At 32.0% G+C, this 27,156-nt stretch overlaps 6 protein-coding genes and 1 long non-coding RNA gene across 9 annotated transcripts; 5 read left to right on the forward strand and 2 right to left on the reverse strand.

Annotated features, from left to right (window-relative positions):
* Positions 1-85: 85 nt before the first annotated feature.
* Positions 86-1,675, reverse strand: LOC114388659 (putative 4-hydroxy-4-methyl-2-oxoglutarate aldolase 3). Of its 3 annotated transcripts, none has more exons than XM_028349263.1 (2): positions 1,426-1,675; positions 86-881 (listed from the first exon to the last, which is right to left on the reverse strand). In XM_028349263.1, exons 1-2 carry the CDS (start codon positions 1,541-1,543, stop codon positions 367-369), a joined length of 633 nt encoding a protein of 210 aa, XP_028205064.1. In that variant the 5' UTR covers positions 1,544-1,675; the 3' UTR covers positions 86-366. The 3 variants fall into 3 exon arrangements, with proteins under 3 accessions (XP_028205064.1, XP_028205066.1, XP_028205065.1); XM_028349265.1 differs by having other exon boundaries at positions 86-897; positions 1,426-1,533; XM_028349264.1 differs by lacking the exon at positions 1,426-1,675 and adding an exon at positions 1,327-1,416.
* Positions 1,676-3,739: 2,064 nt separating this feature from the next.
* Positions 3,740-5,359, reverse strand: LOC114385762. The gene is made up of 3 exons (XM_028345825.1): positions 5,188-5,359; positions 4,895-5,100; positions 3,740-4,125 (listed from the first exon to the last, which is right to left on the reverse strand). Exons 1-3 carry the CDS (start codon positions 5,284-5,286, stop codon positions 3,903-3,905), a joined length of 528 nt encoding a protein of 175 aa, XP_028201626.1. The 5' UTR covers positions 5,287-5,359; the 3' UTR covers positions 3,740-3,902.
* A 3,298-nt stretch (positions 5,360-8,657) lies between these two features.
* On the forward strand, positions 8,658-10,796 carry LOC114387421. Its single transcript, XM_028347610.1, has 2 exons — positions 8,658-9,579; positions 10,004-10,796. Exons 1-2 carry the CDS (start codon positions 9,063-9,065, stop codon positions 10,681-10,683), a joined length of 1,197 nt encoding a protein of 398 aa, XP_028203411.1. The 5' UTR covers positions 8,658-9,062; the 3' UTR covers positions 10,684-10,796.
* Positions 10,797-12,490: 1,694 nt separating this feature from the next.
* On the forward strand, positions 12,491-14,576 carry LOC114388727. Its single transcript, XM_028349375.1, has 2 exons — positions 12,491-12,638; positions 13,878-14,576. Exon 2 carries the CDS (start codon positions 13,912-13,914, stop codon positions 14,194-14,196), a length of 285 nt encoding a protein of 94 aa, XP_028205176.1. The 5' UTR covers positions 12,491-12,638; positions 13,878-13,911; the 3' UTR covers positions 14,197-14,576.
* Positions 14,577-18,643: 4,067 nt separating this feature from the next.
* LOC114387675 (BTB/POZ domain-containing protein At3g22104-like) lies at positions 18,644-20,628 on the forward strand. Its single transcript, XM_028347883.1, has 2 exons — positions 18,644-19,886; positions 20,072-20,628. Exons 1-2 carry the CDS (start codon positions 18,927-18,929, stop codon positions 20,456-20,458), a joined length of 1,347 nt encoding a protein of 448 aa, XP_028203684.1. The 5' UTR covers positions 18,644-18,926; the 3' UTR covers positions 20,459-20,628.
* A 734-nt stretch (positions 20,629-21,362) lies between these two features.
* Positions 21,363-22,943, forward strand: LOC114386418. Its single transcript, XR_003661076.1, has 2 exons — positions 21,363-22,107; positions 22,489-22,943. It is a non-coding gene; the product is annotated as an uncharacterized LOC114386418 (long non-coding RNA).
* Positions 22,944-24,402: 1,459 nt separating this feature from the next.
* Positions 24,403-25,909, forward strand: LOC114386747 (transcription factor DYT1-like). The gene is made up of 3 exons (XM_028346784.1): positions 24,403-25,153; positions 25,256-25,432; positions 25,629-25,909. The coding sequence occupies exons 1-3, from the start codon at positions 24,980-24,982 to the stop codon at positions 25,698-25,700; spliced, it is 423 nt and encodes a 140-aa protein (XP_028202585.1). The 5' UTR covers positions 24,403-24,979; the 3' UTR covers positions 25,701-25,909.
* Positions 25,910-27,156: the final 1,247 nt, after the last annotated feature.

Genomic DNA, 27,156 nt, shown 5'->3' on the forward strand with positions numbered 1-27,156 from the left:
ATTGATACTTTATCCCACCATTCAAACAAAATCAAGAGATTTCTTTTGACCAAGCAACTTCACAATTCATAGATAACACTAGAAATTGACACGTCTTATGCAACTTAAGATTTATCAGCTGCCCCAACCCAGTGGATATTCGGGATAGGATATTAGGCCAAGACTACTGAAATATTGTCTGCTTCGAAGACAAACTTTTCAACATGAACCCCCCCTTGCCCCTCTAAAATAAGAGAGAAACAAATGTTAGGCAAAGTGCACACAAGAAATTCTTAAAATTTTATTCACTTCCCCACAAACTAAACCAGAAAAAGCATGACTTAAAAGTCTAAAGTTGCAATAATATTGAACTGAAGGTAAACTATTTTAGTTTGACAACTCAAATTTTGATACGAGGATGCCATCATTATCTGCATACAACCATTCTCCTTCACGAATAAATGTTCCACCAACATAAACAGGGACATTCTTTTCACCAGTGCGCTTTTTGTTGGATCTGAGTGGATGAGAAGCCAAGGCTCTGACGCCAATATTACACGCATTGATATCATCCACATCTCTAACGCAACCATTCACCACAATCCCAGCCCACCCCATGTTATATGCAATCTGTACCAAATTCCCTCCCATCAATGCACACCTCAAGCTTCCTCCTCCATCAACAACCAATACTCTTCCTTCGCCTTTCGTCTCAACAAGCTCCCTCACCAACACGTTGTCTTCAAACACCTTCACGGTGACAATGGGGCCGGAGAATGCCGTGGCCTGGCCATAAACCTTGAACACTGGATGCAGCACCCTCACATCACCACTTGCTACATGTGTTGCATTTGCATCACTAAGCTCCGCAGTAGGTAGAGCAGCCATGTTACAAACTCCTCCTGCACCCACATAGACCTATACTTTGTGAGAAATAATGGAATTCAACCAAGCATAATTTGGACTTCCCCATTACCAACTGCCTGAAGAAGTTAACTGCTTTAAAGGTTGTAGAACACAAATCATAACATCTCATCAGTTTAGAACTACAAAAAAAAAAGAAGATAATTTTATCTAAAATCTATGACAATAAATAGACAATCCAAAGTTTTATGTCCATGTTCATTTTGATTTACATGTTTTCTTGAACTAAAATACTCTTCAACTCCACACTTTCATTTTTTATTTAACCTCTCTTCATATATGAGCAAATAGTCTATGTCTATACTAGGACTCATTATTTAATCACAAATCATACTATATGCTAAATTTGTCGACTTTTGTGGTAACTATCTTAAAAATGATGATGATGATCCGTAGTGTAACTAAGAAGGAATGAAATCATACCACAAAGATTAAAGTTAAAACCAAACAAAGAAGTCTAATAAAACTATTGGGTACTCCTCAAGTTATGAAAGCAGAGAAGCAAAATGAGAATATGCTTACCCAAAGGGCAGAGTGCAAGAAGAAAAGGAATGAATGGGTGGTTGGAAAGTGAAGAGGAGAAGAGGAACGATAAATTAAATGGGATTGGTGTGCCTCTGCTTCTGCAACGAAGAAACATCCAAAGTCTCTGTCTTGGTGTTGGTGTCCGTGCCACCTCTGGTCACTATGGATGACTTGCGTGGAAAATTCGTACAAGAAATCTCACACCCACAACTTTTAGCGGTTCGGGCGGAAACCTCTACGAAATGAGACCACAAAAAACAACACCACTGTCTTTTTTATGTATTCATTGGGTTTCGCTGTAAATGTTCTCATTTTTGTTTTTTATTTTCATAAAAAGAATTGTTATCAATTTCGTCCACTTATTTTTTTTGGAATATTCGATTAGATTTTTTATTTATAAAATTTTAATGAAATCCTTTATTTTTAAAAATATCTTAATAGAATTTTATTATTATTATTTTTCAATGCGATTCTTTTCATCTAATTGAGACTAAAGATGTTAAGTTATAAATTCTAGTGAAAAGTATCATATTGAGATGTTTTTTTAAAAAATAAAAAAACATTTTGAAACATTGAAGGACTTAAAAAAAAAAGACCTATTGGAACTTTCACAAATAAAAAAACTTAGCTAAACATTCTAAATAAAAAAAACAATTTGAAAATTAAGTCTAATATTTATCTTCATTTGTTTTGTTTTCGTATTAAGAGGAATCAAATAAAATTATTGCATTTGCTGACATTTAAATATAATGATTGAAAACAAAAATAATCATCAAATATGCAGATCAATTAACATAGGTTGTTTCAAATTAACTAGAAATTTTAAGTTTAGATAGAAAAAAATAAAAAGTAATTTGTAAAAATAAGTATAAAAATTAAAATTATTGTATAATTTTACAGGAACATAAAATTAAAAGTATTGTTACATTTAAATGTTGTTGACTACAGGCTTACCAAATATTAGAAACGATATATCTTTTAGGTCTAATTAACCTTTTCTTCCTTATAGTTTAAAATGTTTTATTTTGAATTTTATAGTTATAATTTTTTAAACATTTGATTCTCGTTGACTAATACTGTTTGAAATAATGTGAAGTGATTAATTTAATTTAGTTAACCTCAAACAACCTTAAATGGCGAAACCAAAATAATAAAAAAAAGATAATTATAGGGATATTAGAAATAAGAGAGAAGGGTTAATAACATACTTTCTAACATATTTTTTCTTTTTTTTAAAAAAAAAGTTCACACACACTCTTCCTAATACACATTTTATTATTGTTAAAATTTATTAGAAATTACATAATAATTATGATAATTATTTAGAGTTAACAGTTAAATTGAAAATATTTGTTAAGTCCGGCGCCCCCCACCCGCAGCGCTTTGAGCCCATTTTTAAATGGCCATATCATTGAAGTAAAACTTGTTAACATTCTTAAAATTAACATGAAATAATAAGACTCAGTAAAAATGAATTAGATAATTTCATTTTGATTGTATCATTAGAAATGCTCTTAATGTTAATATGGAAAGAGAAACGTTTTTTTTTTTAATTGGATAACATCTTTACGTCGTTATAGAAGTGCGCTTAAGGAGAAATCACGGAGAGGGAATTGTTTTTCTCACCCACTTTTACTATTTACATTCTCGTATGCTTTTAAAAAATAATTATTATGAAAAAATAATTTTTAGGAAAACATGATTCCATTAACAAAATATATAATGAAATCATATTTACATCGTTAAGGAGTGCAAAAAAATATACAACAAAAACATTATCTTATCATGCATTTTATCAATGACATCATGCTTTTGTAATGTATTTTTTTATTTCCATTTTACACAACAAAATCATCTTTAAGTCATATATTTTTTACAGTTTTTTAATTAATTATATATATAAGTTACAATTTTTTAAAAAGTAATCAAATTGATTGTGATATAAATTATTTTTTTAAAATCAAAAGTAAATTAATTAAGATATAATGTATCATTTTTTATAGTAATTATTAGTATTATATAGATGATCATTGTTAATTAAAATTAAATTAATTAGATAGATGTTACCATTTATAAAAATAATCAAATTAATTATTATATAAATTATATTTAATAATAGTAATTGAATTAATTAGAATACTAATTTATATCACAATTAATTAATTTGATTACAGTTGAAAACAATAAATTGTGTCATCTTTAATTTAAATTTAAATAAAAAGATAAATTATATCACAATTAACAACATGCCGAGGAAGATACAAAATTGTTTTTTTTATTGTCTCTCTGTTGCCAACTTGGGAAATGAAAATTGATATTTTTGCCTCCTGCTAATTACTTTAACATTAATTGTTTGTACATCAGTTAAAAATGGACCTCTCCATTCAGTCAAACAATTTGTGTAATTAGTTAAACATAAAAGGACATAAAAAAAATGTACACTTAGCAATTAGTATTTTGATTTTGGAAATTAACTAGAGATGATCAAGTGTGTGGCTGGCATTTTCAGGCCTCTTTTCATCCCTTTTGGTAGCTGTGGCAGAAACGTAATAGGGAACAGTGAACAATCCGTGGATGAAACACAGAATGCCTCCTATGGATAGGAAATGACGGCTAAACATGCCACAAGATTTTCTGGATCTTGAGTTTGCTAATGTGCCTATCATGAGCATGGACAATGCAACGGCTAACACCACCCTGCAAAGAAAGCCTATAGGATGAAGCCATTATTCATTTAAATTATAACTAATCCAAATATATGAACTTAAAAGGATATATCAAGATGGCCTCCAAAAATTTAATCCATTAAATGAATGGCTTAAATATAAATTTAGTTCATTCGTACTTTTTTATTTTATTTTATTTTGGTGCTTGTAATTTTATTTTTTTTAGTTGCTGTAAGTCAGATTTTTTTTTTAATTTTGGTTCTTCTAAAATTTTTTCCGTTAATTTTTAGTTTTAGTAAATTTATATTTTTTAATTTTAGTCCTTAAGATTTTAATTTTTTTTTATTTTTGTAATTTTTGTGCCTTAAAGGGTCTAAAGTTGGAAAAACTAAAATTATTTTAAGGACAAAAAATAAAATATAATTTACAAGGAATAAAACTTATTTTTTACAAAGATAAAAAACAAAAAAATATACACTAAATTGAAAGAACTAAAAAAATATTTAAGTCTAATTAATATAATAACTCTTTTTACTTTAGGCTGAAATTTAACCTTTTATAAGAAGAATGAGCACGTTAATGATTGAACTCTAAACTACTGAAATCATGCATAACGTAACACGATATGCTTAACTGTCCTAATTCCTAAATACTAGAGAAACACAGATAAATAATTATATATTTCATCTGTAACAAAAGAAACATAAACTTAATGTCGAGAAGCAAATTAAGAAGCTAGCGTGCGTGAATTCATAAAGTTTAGGGTGAATATATATTAAGCAAGTACGTAAAAGGCTTACCACGAGAAAATTAGAAAAGCCACTGCTAATTTCCTATTTGCTGTGGCGGATAGGTATTGTTCTTTAGACCAAACACAAATGCATCCGCCAAGCAAGTTAGCAATTACATGAGCAAGTGCCAAGAATGTGGCAGCTGCCAATCCTAGCTTGAAAGCTTGATAGCTTGGGTACCTACACTCAAATATCCACACCCACATGTGCTTCTCCTGTTTATTAAAAAAACATTAGAGACCCGTTAATGTTAATGTTCACAACATTATTAATTAATGAAGCTTGTCTAATTAGATGAGTACCTTGTTTTGAGCTATTTCTGCCTCAATTCCGAGTATGCCAGCAACAATATCCAAGACAATGACAAGTATGCAGATAAGGAAGCCATAGTTTTTGGTCATGATGATTCCCCTGATACAGTGTAGAATAGAAGCGCAAGCAAGAGAAGAGGATGTGATAGAACAATAATATGCCTTTTTGATGGCTCAACACTATTTAAGAGTGATGCACTACCATATCTCTTAATGAAGGAATAAGAATAAAGTTTGGGACACGTTTGCTGCCTATTAATATTATCATGTACTATTAGCGAGACCACCTGTGATCTTGGGGTAAAAGCTGCAATTGTCTTTACAATTACTACTACTTTATTCTATTTTTGTCTTTCCCTTTCCAAGATTCGTTCCATTGGGGGCACGAAAAGTAGAGTATACATCACCAACAGGGGAAGGCATTGGTACGTGGTTTCGACTTTCAAGCACGGCCAGCCAACAAGTATTCCTAAAGAACCTCTATTTTTTACTACTTGAAAACAAGTCTCTTTAATTTCGTTCATTTTCATAAAAGATAATAAACCTCTCCAAAGGTTGTTTTACCAAAACAGGAAAGCAACAACACGTTTATAATTGATATGCATGTGAATGTGAATTAGTATTTTACCAACAACAGGATAACAAGTCACCTGTCATCTCAACTCCTAAACGATATGAAACTTTACTACTAATGGAACAAACCTTCCAATTGAGGTTAAGGGGCAAGAATGACACAGACTAATCTTCTAATACTAATGTTTTAATCTCAAGTTTCCAGATAATGTTAGAATTTTCTGTATTCGAGGTATTGTCAGTTTAAGTGTTCAGTTGACCGTCTCAATTTTATCCTTACTAAGAAATGCTTTAGTGGGTTGAGAGAAAAGATTATTTATAAACTATGTATCGTCTCAACTTCTAAACGATGTAAGGTTTTATAAGTAATGAAACATATAGAAAACGTTTAACTTAGGGTTTTCTAAAGGCCAACTGAACCTTAATCTTTAAATGAAACAAGTGTTGCCTCAAAGGAACCATTTCACCTGTGCCCTTTATTGCGTTTCAAATTATTATGCTCAAGGTAGATAAGACTCATAAGATAAATTTATTTTTAAAATAATTATGTACTTATTATCTATTTGATTTATAACATATTGCGTTTTTAATATAATAAATTTTTGAGAGAATTATTCTTTACTTGCTATTAGAATTTTTTCTGCATATTACAGAGCGTGCCCTTTCATGGTTTTATCTACGTTCGAGCAAAGAATATTTGATTTTGTTGACATATTTTGAATTTCACATTCTAATTTGTCTTCGTCTAACAACTTAGTTAGCTTGTGACATAATATCAATCAGCGCAGAAATAAGTCAATCTCTTCGTTAGAATCCTATAACTTATTAGTTCATACTGGATTTAAGATTGGTCAGACTTATTTACGAAATAAGTCATATCAAACACCCGTTTTTAGGATTTTTTTATTTATCATTGGGCTATTTTTATTTAATTTTATTTAAGGAATTATGAATTTTAATTAAAAATAAAGGTTTATTTATCTAAAAAAAGATTTAAATAAATTAACAAATTCGATAATCAATTTTAAAATTGATCTCTATTTAAAAAATTATTAGTACAATAGAATTAAACTTGACTCAACGTTTTCATTAATTTGTATTTTTTTTGTTCTTTGTGCTCTTTATTTAAAAAAACTCCAAAACAATTATTCATTATTTTTTTCAACATATTAAATATAAATATCTTCTTTATAATTCCAATTAGAAAAAATATATACTTCGATACCTAGAAACAATATTCAATCTGTATTTTTTTTTAAAAAATCAAGATCTGAAAGAAAATATATTAATAGTCAAATGATTATTTTGATTGGTTAACATGAATTAAGTTTACCATTTAGTCACGTAACTGAATTAAAATCAAGTGTATTTTTTTTATTCGTTGAAATCAAACAAAATGTCAGAGTTTAAAATCAAGTGTATGGTCATAAGCTTGATTTTACTTTCTTTTTTAAATAAGGATTGCAAGTTATTCGATTTTTAAAAGAGAGATAATTTTATTTCAAATAAAAGTTATTCATGTCATGACTCAAGATTAACTCTACTAAGAAAGATCCCCCACCAATCTATGATTTTATGCAATAAAAATCGAACTATATAATTTAATTTGAATGAATCAATAATTGATTTGACCCTCAGATTTTAAAAACAATGAGTCAATCAGAATTTCTTTCGGGTATCTCTCTCCTCCTTTTTCTTCATGATATAAGAATTTGTATTTGGTTATTGAAAACGTTAAGTAAATGTTGCTTAATGAACCGGGGTTGTTCACTCAGTATCACCTACGTACCTCAGCAAAGGTCAACTTTATAATGTGTTGAGGTCTGACCTGATTGAATCCTTTTTAGCAAAACTAATGAATTAGATGGAGCAGTGACCAACATGGTTTCCTGGCATCATCATCTTATTTGAGGTTTGATGCAATTGAGAATGTTGGCTCACTCGGATTCCCAAAGAAATATAATTCGGGTGTGCAATTAATTTTTAAAAAATACCTTTTAATAGTAATTAAAAATTAAATGATTATGATACAACTTACTTTTTTTATATTGAAATTGAATTAATTACGATTGAAGTTACTATTTATAACAGTAATTGAATTAATTATTATACAAATTATATTTTTAATAGTAACCTAATTGATTATGATTCTAATTTGTATCATAACTAATTCAATTGTAATTAAAAAAGTAGCTTGTGTCATCATTAATTTAAATTTCAATTAAAAAAGGTAATTTGAATCACAATTAATTCTAATACTATATATTAAAAGAGATACATATCTCATTATTAAGATAACTTATAACATAAGTAATTTGATAAATATTAAAAAGGTAACTTATATCATAATTTAATAATTGAAATAAGAAATATATATGATGGAATTGCGATTCCGGAAATACTTGATTAACTATTTAGTAATCATCCTACTTTGTATTTCAGAGCTACAAATCATCATTGAATACTGTTAAAATTGAAGACAATCTAGAATGCGGACATCACCAAAGGCTGTAGTCGCTATACAAATTTATAAATTTTTATGACCCAAAAGAATAATTTATGCTTTTTCTTTCCAATCATCGATAAGGGAATTAGTCTTAATCATTGCTACACAAATAATTAATTAAAAAAGGAAATGGTCCAAAGAATTCAAACTGTTTGCGTGAAGCTAATGCACAGACTACAGACTTTTGAGATAAAATTGTTAATAAATTTCTGAGAGTTGTGAAAGCACCATAAAAAATTGTTTATTTGATTATTCATTATTTTATTATATGATGTTGTCACCTGCTTACATTTCCTTGTTGATTAATTCAATTTCAATCTCAGCTCACAGTATTATTTTTATTTTTATTTGGAATAATTGGATGATTGTGGTCCCTTGTAGTGTTTCCTCATGGGTTGTTTGTTTGTTCAAAAGATCAAACAACCTTAAATGATATAAACTTTCTTGGAGATTGCTTGGATCAAGAATAATAAATTGAGATTCTAAACTCATTATAAGTCTTCAAAATCAAATTATCAAGTTTATGCCAACTCAATTAATGAAATCAGTGTAATGCGTAAATGGAATTTTTCTGTAAGGAAAAAACAGCTTGCATTTGGAATGGTTTGGAATGGTTTATGAAGGAACTGTATAGTTGAGGGACTAGATTCCTTGATTATTTTCTTTCTTTTGGAATTGGAATTTGGAATGGTTTGGTACGTGGGAAACATTATATTCTATACATTTCTTCTCTCAAAGCCTTTTGAAGGTTGATCCTTTAAGACCATAAGGAAAAGGGAGACACAGAATGCTTGAGGCTTGGGTTTCTCTCAAGAAGACACTTCAATGCAAACCACAGCCAAATCAAGTTCATGATCCAAAGATTACTAGGCAGCAAAAAGGTAATCAGAGAACAAAGTCAAGTAATCTAGAGAGTTCAAATACCAAAGATTTCATCCAAGGAAGCAAGAAGCACTTAAAAAAATCACTAAGTTATAGAGGGGACATTGACATCACTAGTCCCATAACCCATGAAATTGTTCTCGACAGCTCAAACAATGGAACTTGTCGATGTTGTCCTTGTCCTCAAAGCAATAACGGCAATAAAGGTTCGGAAGGTTCTCATAGAACACGAAGGTCAGCTACATCTTCAAAAATAACAATGACATATCCTGTTGATTACAATGAAGCAAATGTTTCCTCCAACACAAGGGCGTTGGTTCAGATGGATTCTGATGGTTGTTCCACATTGACATGTCATAAATGTCGCAAGAAAATGAAAAATCTTGATGCTGTAGAAGCACACCATATCTCCCAGCATTCAGGTAATAACAGGCTAATATTTTCCTAGTGAAACTGAAATGTCTGAGTTTTAAAGTGCTTCTGCTTTAGCTTTCATCATGTTATGATTCAGTCAGTGTTGCCATAAACTTTTCTTTGCCATGTCTTTGCTAAATAAATTGTTCAAAGAATTTTAGGCTTTCTTTCCCTCAGAAGTGAGAAATAAAACCTTGAGGGAGGGGGATTCAATATACTTCAGATCAAAGAATAAAGAATGGAAGGAAAGAGGTTCTAAAGTTGTTCATCTTAATTAACTGAATATACTTTCCCCAAGTATTAACCCAATTGCTGCTGCAACTGTTGTGAGACCCTTGATCAGAAATTTATGCATATCAGGGAGAGTTTCTTAGGGGCTTTGTTGCAATTAACATGTGATTTATGTAAGCTTTCATATCTATTGTTTTGCAGTCACTGAACTTGAAGAAGATTCATCTAGACAGATAATAGAAACAATATGTGGAAGTGGAACAAGCTCTATTATTAATTCGGAAAACATGTTGGGGCAGATTGATTGCATTTTAAAGGTTCTGAATGTACCAAAAACCTTTGCTTGCTTTGAGGAATATAGAGAAAAGGTGAAGGATAACGCTGACAAACTACAGAAGAAGCATCCACGTTGTGTGGCTGATGGAAATGAGCTTTTAAGGTTCCATGGCACAACTATTGCATGCTCTCTTGGCACAAACAGTTCTAGCCTGTGCACTTTAGACTATTGTGGCATATGTCAAATCCTGCGAAATGGCTTCTCCACCAACAAGGAATTCCATGGTGCATTGGGGGTTTACACCACTTCCACAAGTGGGAAAGCCTTTGAATCCATTTCCATCATGACATCCCATGAGAGGCCATTTCCTAGAAAGTCTGTCATAGTGTGCAGAGTAATAGCTGGGAAAATTCATAGTCCTCTTGAAGAAGAAAGGGTTGATTCAGAGTTTGATTCATTGGCAGAAAAAATAAATGGTCATTCTTCAGATGCTGAGGAACTCTACGTGTTAAATCCCAAAGCCCTTCTCCCATGCTTTGTGGTGATCTACAAACATCAAACAGACAAGGTTAGGAGGATTTTAGGAGGTTCAGCTCAAGCATAAGTAGAGTTGTGATTCTTCTCAAATATTTTAGAGCTTTCATATTTTTATTTGCATGCTCGTCATGTATAGATGAAACATCAATTCAAACTCTGCACAACATTCTATTCTAGCCAGTTGGACTTGCAGTATTTTTAGCTGTTGCAAGCAAGAAGCAATCATATATTAAATATGTTTTAAAATTTTATTTCTAATTTAAGCTAATTTAGCCCGTTAGGCCATTGGTCTGGTATATGGCCAGACTAGGTAAAAATAATCTCAGCTTGAACAAATTTTAGACCAGCTTGACATTGCCTACTTTTATACTATGTCTCGGTAGGTTTGAACTCAGGTTGGCTCGAGCCACTCGATTTTCTACCTCTTGTTTAAGAAATGAGATTGATATTTGATGCTTAGAGTGTTATAGCATGTTTGTATTTCCATTCCGGGTTGCTCAATCTTAGAATGTATAATGAAGCCTAATGGATTATTTTCAACACACTTCGTCACGCAAAGCACTTCCGGGACTCAAGGGGTGAGGGGGAGGGGGAGGGGGAGGGTTGTCTCTCCCTTATATATTTTAATATGGGATTACTTTTAGCTAATGTAGAACTTGGATTATTTCCAACACTCAAACCCAGATTCAACCAAAAGCAACAAATTCTTGTTTCTCACACGAGGATACCTTGGAATGCTGTCAGCTGCATCTAACAACATGTCAACAAACACGCTCTAAGTGATAAAGTGTTACGAGGTGTTTATATTGTGCTTATGCATATTTCAGAGAGTCTCATTGCATGTTTGGTTCATATTTTTTAATGAGGTTATCCACGTCCAATTGAAGCTACTCTTTGTAGCTGCTGTGTAAACTTTGAATTGGATGTCAAAAAAGTCAACAGACATGCATAACAAGCGCGCAAACAAACATGATATCATATTGTTTAGAGCAAAAAGATATTCACCAACCGTTACTCTATCCTAAAGCAAAAAGATTGGTGGACCCCTATACTCTAAATGACACCTAAAGAGAGAAGGAGAGAGCAACATATATATGATATGTAATATAAATTTATAGAAAGAGAGATGAAAGCAATAATAGATATTAATGAAATATTTAAAGTAGAAAAATGCCCACTAGTCATTAACATTAATTCACTAGCAATGGGTCCCTTCATTAATTTTAGGAGGTAGTGGCAAGGTGTAGTTCAAATATTTTGGTTCAAAAGAATGATCTCTAGATATTTTTGGGTCCATTCAAGAGTTTTAAAGGTCCACTGTGAGGTTTAATTGGGCTAACAAGAGGAGTGAGTGAGTAGGTTCAACATACATAAATGCGTGTTAGGAAGTCAAGCCCAATGATTCAATTTAATGAGAGGGACCTCTGAGTATCTTTGTTTTGTTGACCTGACCATGACTCGAAATTATATTATATGGTCCCTCAAATTAATACATGTATCAATGTCTTCCAACAAAAAAATCGGCGAGTTGGACCTGGACGCCTTATGCTGCTAATAATGGTAATTTGAGTCTCACTAAAAAAGAAAAAAAAAAGAACGCACCATGGTTTGGGTGGCCTTTTGAAAATCGAAAGGACAAAATAAAAGAACACAGATTAGTTTTTTTTTGAAAAATATAAATTATATTAAATATATAAGATCAAAAGTCTCTCTAATATAACATGTGCGTTTATCTATGCATAAACTTAATCTTACTAATCTGTCCTTAATTAAAGAGTTAGTAACACGACAAAGAGATTAAACACACGAAAAAGGAACCAAATCAAGAATATTATTTCAAACTTGAAGAGATTTAGTTAGTACCGTACATTCATGATAATAAAGATAATAAAGGGGAGTGTGAGTTGTATACGCGTATTGAGCGAACTTTATAAGGAAAGCAATTCGCTTGCGTTTGTTTCACATATTGTGCGGCAAGTGTCTCATCACGTCTCGCGATCTCTTCAAAGGCGAAGGGGAAGGGTATGTATTATTATTATTATTAATATTTTCATGTCTTTATCTTTCTTTCATATCGTTGGATCTAGGGCTTCTTTCATCTTTCGCAACATCAATTCTCAAATTAATCTTGCTCTGCTCATCACATTTTGCCTATTATGATTAGTTGTAATTACTTCACGATTCTAAAAAGCTTCTTTTGTTTGAGTGAAAACTAAATCGGATACACACTCACTCTTTTTTCTTTTGAATTTTCATTAGATTGGATCAATTCGGGAATTAATTGTCAATTATGTAACCCTACACATGACACCTTCTTGCAATTGGCTGTCATATCCTGTGAATTCTTACAGATATATAATATTTTGAGAAATGAACTTAACTTTTTATTTTCGCAGAAGCTTGTTTTTCCTATTTTTTCCGACAAGAAAAAAGATCTACGTTTCTTTTTTGTTTTAAAGTAGCATTTCTTGCTGAAATTTGAGTAAAAGGGCCGATCTTGTTGATTTGGGATTTTTGCTGTTTTAGTGTAGATTTTTTATTGTCTCTGTAGTTAGAGTTGAATCTTGAATATGCCAATTTTCTGTTTAGTGAAAAGTTTTGTGAGGTTAGTATGTTGTTGAGGGTTTTCAAGGTTTGAAGTTAGATCGTGGTCACAGTTGTTCCAATCCTTGACATTGTGGGAAATTGCAGACAAATGTGGCCATTGCGGCCACAATTAGTATGTGTTTGGATTAGCATTTGTAAAATTGATTTAAAATCAACGTAAATTACTGAATTCGGTTGTAGAGACTCCAAAGACCTCAGCATGCCAAAATCATGGTGGTGGACCATTTTTTTTTATAACCCTGCAAGTTTTGCATTTGGCATCTCTGAATTTGCACTCGTGGCTTGATTTTGAGATACTGTCTGTGTAATGGCACTTACTCCTTTTGAAGGATTATTAGGCATGAGAGACTAAATTTTGTTTGAGGGAAGACTAAGACTTTCCTTGTAGATTCTGAACTGATATCTGGTCATAATTTTAAGTGTTTTTCACCTTTCCTAGTCGTCTAGTAACAGAAATTGATCCAATGGCAATATTATTTTTTCTGGAAGCCAAAAATATGTTCAATTATGTATGCATGATTGTGTATAAAGACTAAGAGGGAAATGACAGGGAAGGGTGGGATTGAAATTGCAAAATTGATATGTCATAATTTAAGCCTTACATAGCATTCAAATAGAATCACAACTTGACTGGTATTTTTGCACAATGTACAGCTTCAGGGGTTTGAAAAAGGTTGATATTGAAGCCATGGTTCTTGACTCCTTTCTGACTTCTCCTCGTCTCAAGTCTCCATCTTTCAGGAGGCAGTTTACAAAGGATGAACTGGGTAGTTGGTCCACACTTTTTCAGAGGCATCGCTTCCTCTTATCTGCTCTTGTTCTGCTAACTCTCCTCTGCACTGTTTATCTTTACTTTGCTGTCACTTTAGGGGCCAGTGGCACCTGTTCCGGGTTGACTGGAGCCCAGAAAGCTTCATGCCATATGGAGCTTGTTAAGGATTCTGTGGCCAAGGGTAAACTGAAGATTCTTTGATATTTCAAAATATTATTACAAGAAATATTTTTTCTTTATTTTGTGCCTGAGTATAGGTGACATGAAATCCAAATATAGTCTCTGGCTACAGTATCAGTGTGACTGTGATTTGTATACATACTATTTATCTTGGTATTTGTGGGCCAAAATGTAGAATACATGTAGAAAGCAATTTGTTAGATACATCATGTTAATTTTAGTGATTGCTTCATTGAGATAAATTTTTGGGCATCTTAGTTGCTAAATGAAGTTTGAGTCTCTGCTTATGTGTAAATTATGGGCGGCTCCAAGCCTTATATTTGTTATATTCATCTGATGGTCTAATACGACCTGGGGACCTTTTCTATTCTTTTCTGAATTTATATTGTATTGTGTATTGCTGATTGGGTTTAATCTAAATAATTATCGCAATGAGTAATACTCTGCTTGATCACGGTATATGATCACTACACTTGCTTTAATTAACTATGAAATACAAAAATTCTATTGCCAAACAGGTAAAGTCGAGAATATTATTTGCATTGTAACTGTTTTTAACATACCAAATAATTCTGTAAAAAAAAAAAAACATACCAAATGATTTTTCACATTTTTAACTAGGCATTAGCGTAAGAGCCAAACTAAAAATTTGGCATGTGTGGGTGTTTTTTTTTTTAATGCAAATATTGCCTTACGCTTTAAATAGAATTTTAAACTAGCAGGGGAATTAAGAACTCCTACTTAGGATTTGTCCGTTGTGGGATGCATCCGTTAAGTACTCCAAAGTGTTTTCCATAACAGAAATCAACACCCTTGGTTGGCACTTGGCAGATTGCAATGCGTGTTTGGGTATCGTTGAGTTAGTCTCAAATTTGAGTAAAAGCTCGTGTCTCACAGTTTGTCCAAATTGTGATTTTCTATTTGAAATTCAAATCCAACAATACTTTATGACCCAAAAATAAGAATGAATAAAGTACAGGGTATATAAGAGAGGGAGGCCGGTTATGATTGGAGTTGCTGACTGTTGTGATTAACATGAAGGTGATATAGATCATTAATGACGGATATAAGAAAGGAATAGTAAATACGAAGTGATGTGAAACAAAACAAAGTTAGCCGATAGGCCAGTGGCCATCCAACTTGAGAACACAGGTGGAAGAGTGAGAATAATTTGTCCATGGATTAATCAAATTAAACACATTAAAGCTTGGGGGATAGGACATTACAAATTTGTAAAAATCGCTGCGGCAAAGGACAAAATAAATATCATGGGATAGGACAAAAAACCCAAATTTTATAACTTGGTAAATTATATAGTACAGTTATCCCGTAGAACAAATTTATGTATTGTACATTCATCAAATAACATATAAAATAAAAAGTTGTCCAATACCTTAAATAATTATTCTGTCCTGTTCTTCTTCTATACCGTCCCATGCATCAATCGGAACATAAAAGAGTCCTTATCACCAATTTAAACTCATTATTATTTATGGGTTTACCTCAAATAATATTTAATAAGAACACACTCAATAATGAGTATTTTCCCTATCATCCTACAGAAACAATCTTTTGGATGGTAGGCAAATGTTTTTTTAAAAAAATAAAAACAATGCATTTTAAATAAATTCTTACTAATAATTTATCAGTGCATTATAGTATAATGTCTAAACAAACAACACTTTTGGATGGTAGACCGATAGTCCAAAAGCCATTATAGTTCTGAAACTAATCACTTGTGTCTATTTTGTTCTTTGCTCTTTATACATTCTTCTAATTAAAAAATAACTTTTAACAAAAAGATATTTTAATAATATAATCTTAGCTCTCATTGTCTTTTTTTTATAAAAAAAATTATGCTCTCTTTTTATTTTCTATTTAATATCATTTTTCTATTTCATTTGGACGCATGCTATTGGAGAAGCGAATCAGGTTGCGAATAGATTAGCAAATTTTGCATATTCTCTTGATGATCAGTTGAGAGTTTTTGATAATGTTCCTTCTTTCATTTTGAATGCCGTTTCGGATTTGTCATCACCTTTCAGCGGAAGTTTTAGGGGTTTCTTTTAGGGGGTTGTTGCTCCTTTCATTCACCAAAAACCTACTAACATGTCATAAAATGAAAACATTGGTCTTTACTATTCATATTTCAAAATACGGATAAAGCTCTACTCATTATTTGATGAATTGAATGTAAGGACGACAAAACTCATCAACTCATTTCACTTTTTTTTTTAATGCAATGTATTTGTATGACACAAGAGGGCGAGCCCTGGTGCAGCGGTAAAGTTGTGCCTTGGTGACTTGTTGGTCATGGGTTCGAATCCGGAAACAGCCTCTTTGCGTATGCAAGGGTAAGGCTGCGTACAACATCCCTCCCCCATACCTTCGCATAGCGAAGAGCCTCTGGGCAATGGGGTACGAAGTTTTTTCTTTATTTGTATGACACAAAATTATGAGATTAATTATAGAAGAAGTAAAATACCAGTTAAAGAATAATTCCTCTATATACTCAGGAATACTATTCTATCCACATAGTCAAAAATTAAACTTTTATCATAAGAGTCTAAATTTCCACATTTTTAGAATAATTCATTCTATTAATATAAACTTTTATTTGTTCTCTTTATAAAGAATTTTCAGTTAAAAAATATAATCCTTGTATTTATTATTTTATGTCAAACCATTCATGAATTGATTGAGAATAAATAAATTCTTTAATAGCAAGATCATCCATAACATGGTGTGAGTTGGTGTTTACGTCCTAGTAGTACCATTAATGGCAGCCTTAATATGATGGCGACAATGATGATACTCTAGTGGCAGGTGTGATTGCAATAGTATGACGGGAAAGACAATGGAATAGGCATTTTAAGGCACAAGCTTGGTTATTATTTATAAGGAAATGAAATTCAAATTAAAATATTATTAATAATACCTATAAAATTGACTGTTAATTAAGTTATAGTTTTCTTTTTCCAAAACAGTGAACCAAGTCAATAGATTTGTCACCGATGAGGGCATTCGGCATTAGATATTTCAGCTAAAGGCAAAATAGAGTTGATTTTCCCATCCCTAAAATAGTGGGATCCATTGTCCACTGAATTGGTTGGTCAAGCAAGCTACCACCTCAAAAAATTGTGGCATGAGTAACGGAAAAAGGGAAGTGCCATTGTGCCAAGCTAATTCAGTCAAGCAAGATACTTTGAATTATGGATTACTTTAATTACCATGATCAATGCGCATGGTCAGAATTGTGTTCTGTGTTTCTTGCGTTGGGTCTCCCAACATGTCTCCATTTTTTTATTCGGTGGCCAAAAAAACTAATGGAAAGTGATGCCCTACTAAAGCAGATCGTTCAATTTTATGAATAAACAAACACTGCGCAAGTATTTAGTTTACATCATGTTGTATAGTCTTTTAACACTTGATATAGTGTCGGACTATTTAGCAAGGAGAAAAATAGAGATAACAAGAAAATTAATGTTTTTGTAAAATAAATTGATGTAAAAAAATTTTGGACGCTAAAAATTGGATAAAAAAGACTTTAATTTGTTGATTTTGTCAATTAAGAATGTGTTTAACAAGTTATTTTAGTTAATTTATAGTTTATTTAATTAACTTGTAATTTATTACTATTCAATACCTGTTGCCTTCTGTGTCTTTCAATAAGTATATAAGCATCTCATGCTCCTTTGATTTGTTGACTAAGCTAAAACATGTTCACATCATGTTTTTCTTTTTCTTGTAACCGACGATCCTTTCCTTTACAAATTCATGTTCCCACGAACTTCCCTTTTCTGATCATTTACAGATATGCCCCACAAACTTCCTAATCCTCACATGCTTTTTTGACATGCATACTTATTAATGTTGGAACAATGGGAGCTTGCTGGGACTGTGACCTTGAAGTCAATATCAATGGCGAAGAAACTTTCATGGTAACCAAGGTGAAACTCTTTATTTTATTTTAAGTAACTTGTAGAGTTGTAGTCTATTGAGTGAAACGGATGGTGATTAGCTAGCATGCGCATGTTCTTTACTCCCAACAGCATGAGAAGTAGACACTTAACATCATTTAATTTAATTACACCTTAAAAGCATGGCAGGCATGTGGACCTGCTTGCAGTACCCTTCATGTCATTATGGATTGCACGAAGTGCATGGCCTATGTACGTCTTTCCCTTCCTACAAACATGACCCCCATGATTTATCATCTCAAATGCCTTCTGCTGGAGGCTTTCTTGTATCATCATCACATTTATTCTCCTGTGGCTATATTTGCTATTTAATTGCATGATGCATGTTATTCTCTTTAACCAATAGTGTTGAATTCAAGTTTTAAATATATAATTATGATAAATACTTAAAAAAGATAGATTTTTACCGTTTATAATAATTTTATTCAGTTTAAGCATAATTGTCTTTAATTAGAGGATACATGTTATTTCTAAAAAATATAAAAAGAAATGTTTTGGTGAAAATTGGATGCATTATTTGTGTCTTTCATACATTGCACTATTTTACTTTCTTTGGTAAAGAAATCAAATATTTTTCAATACTTCTTCATGCCATCTAATTCTAACCTTCCTTAATACCGTGCAGAATATTCTATCACCTTTCTCCCGTAAATTTAGCAACTTTTCTGGTAATCTTATGACATAAATGTGGGAGTGAAAGTTACATTTTGTGACTTTCCAGGGGCTGCACATGCTTTTGAGCTCATAGTACCACTTTGCTACGATAGAAGTATGGAGATGACTCCATCCAACGTGGCCATGCTATGTTCTGCCGTTCATTTCCTGGAGATGGAATGTGATGATGATGGTCCTGGAACACCCAACTTGAAACCCCACATTGAAAAGTTTCTTGAAGGGGTTCGTTTCTGGACTTGGTCTGAGCTCCTTGAAGCATTGAAACAGTGTCAAGGCTTGTTTTCTTTCAAAGATTATTTGGCAATTCTGGACAGAATTGTGGATCACTTGATAGAGAGGCTAGCTTCACCAGGCATCACAAGTCCAAATACATGTTCCTCCAACAGGTCAAGCTTTCAATTTTCTTGTGATACTAGCAGCAATAACAGCTGGAGAAATAACTCCTCTGGGGCTACATGGTGGTTTGAACATCTTCTGTTCTTAAAGATTGATTTGTTGGATAAGGTCATAAGGACAATGGTATGTTATGATTTTGATCATGGTGTGGTCTCTAGGTTTCTGTTCTACTATCACAACTCAAGTTGTCTTGGTGCTGCACAAGCTGAGAAGATTGAGTCTACTGAGGTTGTAATCGATCTTCTTTTGCTGCTAGATTTGAGATCAATTTCTTGCAAGGATTTATTCAATCTTAATAGAACCGCTGTTAGTTTGAAAATGAGCAGAAGTTTCATAAGCAAGATAGAAAGTCTTATAGGTCCTCTGCTGGATCAAACAACAATTGATTATCTACTTCTTCCATCTCCACATGGGAAGGGTCAAGCATATGATGTTGATTTTGTCCTAAGGCTCGTACACATATTTTTCTTTGGAGGCAGTTTTGAGTTAACCTCGAATCGACTTATGAGAGTGGCGAAAATGATGGATTTGTTCCTTGTGGAAGTTGCTCCAGATCCCCATCTCAAACCTTTTGAGTTTGAAGCATTGATTACAGTGCTCCCAGATGTAGCCAGGGAATCTCATGATCAATTGTACCTAGCCATGGACATGTATCTAAAGGTAAGCTACCAATTTGCATTGTTCTATGATTCTACTAGTGTGCAACATAGCAATCCTTGTGTTGTATGCAAGTTTTCACTTTAGAATGCTTGAAGCTTCTAATTGATTATTGCTTCTACTATTTATTTTTTTTGGCAATGTGGTGATTTATGAAGTCTCTTTCAGTTATTGATATAGATTCATAGGTCCATGCAGGATTAAGTGAAAAAGAGAAGATAAGTATTTGTTGTACACTGAACCACGAGAAGCTGTCAGCTGAACTTTTGAGGCATCTTACTCGAAACTTGGTGTTTCCTTCAGAGGCAAAACCTAGAGCTTATGCTACTAGACACAGCCGAATGAAGACCTTACTCCAGGAAAATGATCATTTGAAAAACTTTTTTGAGTCCATGTTTCGTAAAAGCTTCAAGAACATGGAAGTGAAAGAGGATGTTGGAAAGAGAAGCTATGATGCTGAAGAACTTAGAGGGGATTTGGAAGGAATGCAGAGTGGGACCCAACTGGCCAGTATGAAGAAGTCAGGGACTCATATTATGAGCAATGCTATGTACTTGCCAAAACTCTGTTCATGATTTACAGTTTCAGATTTGACACTGAATTTTGTGTGTATCCTTGTGTAGTCTTCAAGTATTAAAGGAGTAAAGTTATGCAAATACTGTACAGATATCATATTCTGTAACAGACTTCACGTATGATTAATTTTTATATAAGAGACACTGCCATTTGTTTTGCTTTGTGAAGAAAAGAAAAACATAAGAGAAATCTATAATACTCCTTCTGGGGCTTCAGCCTCACCAATATTCTTAAGACACTAATTAAGAAATTTAAAATAGGAAGTTTTTATTAAAATATATGATTAATGTATTTTTATTGTGATTTCTAATACATTCATAATGTAAATTCTAATAAAATCTTTGTCAATAATAGTAAAAAGAAGATCCCCTTTAGTGATATTCAATATTCATTAAACAACCAAAAACACGTTTTGCTAGATTTGAAGTGCCTTTGTTGATCTGAACCACACAAAAAGGATTGGATACTTCAACATGTCAGCAACCCATGTATTTTATGATTGAAAAAAGACTATGGGGGTAACCAAGACTATGTTGGCGTGTTTGTTCTTCACATAATTGTTAACTAGAGAATGGATAATTCCAAAGAATAATGTTGGTGGTAGTCAACTGATAGGTAATCTGACAGCATCATGCTGATTATGCACACGCACAACGTGTCTCATGGCTACAAATAAAATGATAAGCCCGAAGTGTTAACAACAAAGTTTTGTTTTAAATGGTTTGTATTGTTACAAAAACCAAGGTTCGTTCATCAACTTAGCCATTTCTCAATGCGACAAGCCTTGGAATTCACTTTAGTACTAATAATAACTGCATGTTAGATTACCTAATAATTTTTTGTTTACCATTTGAGATATTAAGAAACCAAGAAAGACCGGTCATTTGCTCGGACCAACATGTTTGATATATAGATGAAACATTTTGGATGGAGTGAAAGCCTTTCAAATTTTGGAGGTTGGTACTGTAGCTTTTAGATATAATGAACGACCAGGTCAGGAAGCTTCGGTTTTCTTCTACTGTATTTTGTTGTTTCAACAAACATCAAACTAAGGCTAGATTTATGTTGCAATCATTAAGGATAAAGTTTTTAGTTTTTTTTTTTAATGCATAACTTGGTAGAGGATCAAGCTTTTGGCATCGTTATCACGAATAATTAGTCTTCTGGTGGATAGCTTTTAGATTCCTAACAATCTGGTGCTTACAACGAATTGATTTCTCTCGATTCATTCAGATGGGAATTGGCTGGTACAGAGCAATTTCCAGACTTCATGAAAATGTGTTTAAGAGTTCTTCACGAAATTACCAATGATTTTGCCGAAAAGATCTACAAAAAGCATGGCTTGAACCCTATAGATTCCCTAAAAAGATCGGTGAAGAGTCAATTTATTTTATCATGTCAATTATTTTTGTGTATTTCATGATGCATCATGCATGTCACATGTCAATTATTTTGAAACAGTGGGTGCGATTGTTGAATGCTTTTTTGCCAATGTTAGAGGAGTACTTGAACAATGGCATTGTGAGCACAGGAGTGCATGTGGTCCTTGTCCGTACATTCTTCCTCACGGATCATGCACAACGTTCCACAAATTATACATTCGGTGGCTAAAATTCTTCGTCTTTCGGATGATTTAGAAGGAGCTAAGGTAAAACTAAAATGCATGGAGGTCTATTCTAGTATAGTGTATTGTGTTCTATACATATGTCTTACCTACACTATTACAAATATGATTTTTAATAACTTTTTTTAATAAAAACTATCGTAAAATTATAGACAAATATTATTAATATGTTTTTCGATATTTATCAAGTGTTACTCATAGTCCATATTTTAATTTTTTTATATTATATTTTTAAACTTTAACAATATAAACTATATACAACATTTAATAATTTCATAATATTTTTTTGAATGTGACTAAAGATTTTTAGTAATATTTTTATTAAGTATTAAAAAAATATTACTAAAAAGTCAGATATGCTGCAGTGATATGTATTCTAATTAATGATATGAATATGTTGCATAGTGAAGATGAGAAGGGACTTGATGGGTCATATATTGATTGCTTCATGAGTGAACACCAAGACGTTTGAGCTGAAGAAGCACAAGGGCATGTCTCCCACTTGATTTCATGTGAATGGAAACGTCTCAATCGAGAAATCCTAACCCAAAATCAATTGCCATCGTCATTTAGAATGGTGCCTTTGATGTACCATTACCGTCCCTCTCCAGTCTACAGGAACAAATACAAATGCTGCTTAATTAATGCCGATGCTGCTGGGCTCATATAGTTATTATTATGGTCATGATTTGCTTCACGAATAATTAGACATGAGATACCTTGCTCTACCGTCTAATTAAGCACATTGATTACTCATCGTAATACGTATCTTACGCCCTGTTAATTTGTACCTTTGTTCTTGTCTCCAATAACTAAAGGATTTAATTTTATATAAGACATTATAAACTATTATTCAATAATGTGATCCTTCTCAATACGTGTTTGAACTTTCATTCTTGTCTCCAACAATTAAAGAATTTGGTTTCAAGACACTATCAACAATTATGCAATAATGTTTGAGTTAGGTTTCATGGTAATAAATGTTATATACATATTGTTCGATCTTTTATTTTATGCTAATCATTCTTTTTCATTTTTTACCTCAAAAATGAAAAGAAAAGAAAAAGAAAAAATAAGAATGATTATGCCAAGTCAATTTAGTAAAATAGCATTATTGTGTGTGACATTATGTTTATTTTTTATAATTTATCTCTCTTTTATTTTTTCAATGGTCAACATATGAATTACCTATTTTTATATTTTTTATCCATTTATTTTTTAATTTTAGCTAATCAGCCTAATTCATCCCCACATGCAACACATCATGGGTCAAGTTGAGTTGAAATTTTTAACTCATTCTAAAAAAAGTCCAGTGCAACCCAACCAATTTTTGGCAAGTTGAGAGCGAATTAAATTGAATTGGGTTAGCTTATTTTGCCATCCCAATTCATGGATAAAATCTCAATTCTTTATAAAAAAAATTGTTAACTTTTATTGAGTAGAGATCTAATTATGATCAATTCATTATTAGTTAAGACAAAGGTGCTTTAACCTAAAAATAATATAGGACTTGACCATCAAAATTATTTTCAACAACCAGAATTTCGATACTGACATCAACCTTGTATGAAAATCAAATAAAGAATAATTATATAACTAAATTAGGAAAAACTCTCAATTTAGTTTTCCAAGAAATTTAGTGACCGGCCCTTGAAAAATAAAATATGAACTTTTATAATAAGTGGATATTTTAATATGTACTTTTAATTAGTGTCTTTCTTTTGTTTGAGGATTAAAAGTTTTTTTTTGGTGAGGCTTTTAATTAGTGCCTGACGTTGTATCAAGCAAATTTACTTTTAAACGAGAATACCTATCAGGAAAAAAAAAATCAAATTACAAAACAGAACAATGGTTAAAATAAATAAGTTGCTGATGAATAGTCAACAGCCATGCCCATAAATAATTAAAGATACCTTTGCTCTAACAACCACACGCAACTTTGCTACGGCAGTTTCAGTCAACAAGCCCAACTGCCAAAGCCTCACCAATCACACCAAAATGCACTCCAAAGTTTATTTATTTGCACTTTGCCAAAGCCTACGTGAAAAATATAGTATTTATGTATTTTCACTTGCTGCATTAATTTGCCTCCATCGAGAGTACAAACTAATAAGTACAGTAGTTACATGTCTTTGATCAAAGAAAGAAGTTCAGAACAACTTCAATGTGATTTCTAACTACATTTGTGTAATAAAATAACCATATTTCATAATCACATTCTGTTACCAAGAGTCGAAGAATGTAACAAAAAAAATCAGTTAGGATGATTCCAACGGGCAGAAGCAGAAGACACATCTAAACGATCAAACATAAACATAAATATATTTATGATAAGAAACGTACCTGAACTAACTTGGGACCAAACCAAAACACCCTCAAAACAAACATCAATGTACTCTCTCTCTCTCTCTCTCTGACATGATCCCTCAGTGAGAAGCACTTATATAGCCTCCAACAGAAAATTCTCAATTTACAAAGCCTTGAAACACATTTCTTCAAACCCTGTTTTTTCTCCCTTCCCACAAATGGAGTATGAAGATGAAGATTGGCTTTGTGTCACTATGGATGAGTTTTCTCTTGCTACTGAAAATGGTTTTAGCAGGCAAATGATGAGTAGGAAGAGGAACTATGATGATGACACAAGAGAATACAAATCAAAGAACCTTGAGACTGAAAGGAGGAGGAGGGAGAAGCTCAGTAGCAGGCTTTTGATGCTGCGGTCTATGGTGCCTATAATCACAAATGCAACTACCTAAGCCCTCACTTTCTTACTGGATACTTCTTTATCTCATATAGTTGATTCAATATTCAATATTCTTTTTCATGGTTTAGTTTACAAATTGTTACATTAATTGTTGGAATGCAAACTGATTATAAACTCTAATTTTGGTTTTAGATGAATAAAGCAACAATTGTTGAAGATGCTATCACCTACATTGAGAAGCTGCAAGACAAAGTCCAGAATCTCAGCCAAGAGCTACACCAAATGGAAGCAACTTCAGTGGAAACGGCAGAGACAAAAATAGTTGAAATTGATGCTGTGGAAGATATGAAGAATTGGGGGATACAGGTCGCCTCATCTATGAGATTATCTCTTTGATTGAAAAATAAAGATAAAATGAATAGCCTCTACAACTGTTAATTAATGTTGCCTTGCTGTTTTTTTTTGCAGGAAGAGGTCAGAGTGGCGCAAATAAACGAGAATAAACTCTGGGTTAAGATCATTATTGAGAAGAAGAGGGGAAGATTCAACAGATTGATGCAGGCCCTCAATAATTTTGGCATTGAGCTTATTGACACCAATCTCACAACCACCAAAGGATCATTTCTGATTACAAGCTGCATAAAGGTTATTCTAAGAAAGATCAAAATCAAACTTGATTTTTAATAGCAATGATTATGATTTCATCACAGGGAGAGTAGCATTATCTGTGTGGTATCAAATCCATAAGAATAGACTTGAAGATGAACACTTTGATTCAACTTTGTAAGCTTAACTATGTGCTTTGTTTATTTTAACTGATTTTATTTTTTTTGTTTTTCAGTGCAAGAATGGTGAAAGATTTGAAATTCATCAAGCGAAGAATTTGTTGCAAGATGTTATCAACCACATATAGAGCCCGTTGAAATTGACTTACTAGTTATTGAATTCTAGGATTGAGAGGATTAATTGTGTAGGGACAAAAAATAGATAACTACATGTCAGATAATTTTATTCGTTGCTACTATTAGATGGTACACATTCAGTATATTATCTGGATTTTTCTTTTTGAAGAAGTGATTATGAAATCATTTCATTTTCTTGCATCCCTCCATCCCCTCCAAAAAAGACACGACACTCGTATTATTTATTATCTCTTGACATGTTAATTGAATAAAAGATGTTATATTTCTTTTTGCAATAACTTCCTTCTTTATGTTTTATTTTACCACCAATTCGTTTGAAGATTAAGCAAAGGTTATAAAGGCTCAATAGATATTAGATATTATTAATACGCTTGTACTCTTATGACACACCAAAAGTGATGCTGGGAAAGAGGATACATAGAGAGACGAGAACCTGATACCACTAAAACCTTAAGCAGAACAGAATCAGTGTTGTCCTTTAACAGCAGCAGTTTGCACAGTACTTTAATAACACTGGAGTTATGTACATAAGAATATGGTGCCAAATTATGAGTTTAACATGGTTGTCCAAAATCAAAGAAAAAGACAACTCAAGCTCAATACGGACCAACTATACTTGAAAGAGATAGATTTCCAAAGGAGAGGAGGGAGCAACTTTACATTGAATATCTGAATCTGACCAAACAAGTTGATATCTTATTTCTTTCTCAATCCTTGAACACAATTAAAAAAGGATATATAAGAAAAAAATTCACAACATTATTCACCATATGAATATCAAATTAGATTAATCAGATTAAATACATTACAATGAAGACAAACGAGTACATTTACAATTTGTAATATAAAAATGTTTAGTTATAATTTTTTGAAATTTTTTTTTCACCACAAGTATCCATTATAATAAACAATCTTATTCGCATAGTAAACATGAGTGTTTGTCTTCACAAATTTTTCAACCGCTGTTGATTATTTTATACAAAATTAACTCTTACTAAAATTAACTCTGGTTGGTTATAAATTATTTTTTAATATTTTGATTATAAAATAAGATATATTGATTTTAGGCTTAGAAATAAGATACATTTTTTAATAAATTGTTTTGAATGAGATGTTGATAACTTAAAATAATTTTGTTCTATTTATTGTGTATTTTTTTTAAAAAAAAGATATATTTAAGCTTCAAAAATATTATAAAAAAGACTTAGTACGACCTGTCGTTTTACCCTGTCTAACCATGAATTGATTTTATTTTCAGTATGATTATTTCTTATTAAATGGTCCGAATATAATCGGTTGAGCTATTAATTATGGGTTCAGTTAATAAAAGGATGATCCAAAAGCTTTGTCATAGTGGTTTCCAATTTTTTTTTAAAATATTGTTTAGAAAACCCTTGAAAAATATTAGCTTTTAATCAGTGGTTATTTTAATACGAAATTTTAATT

The sequence above is a fragment of the Glycine soja genome, chromosome 15 (assembly GCF_004193775.1).
Source record: "Glycine soja cultivar W05 chromosome 15, ASM419377v2, whole genome shotgun sequence".
NCBI lineage: Eukaryota > Viridiplantae > Streptophyta > Magnoliopsida > Fabales > Fabaceae > Glycine > Glycine soja.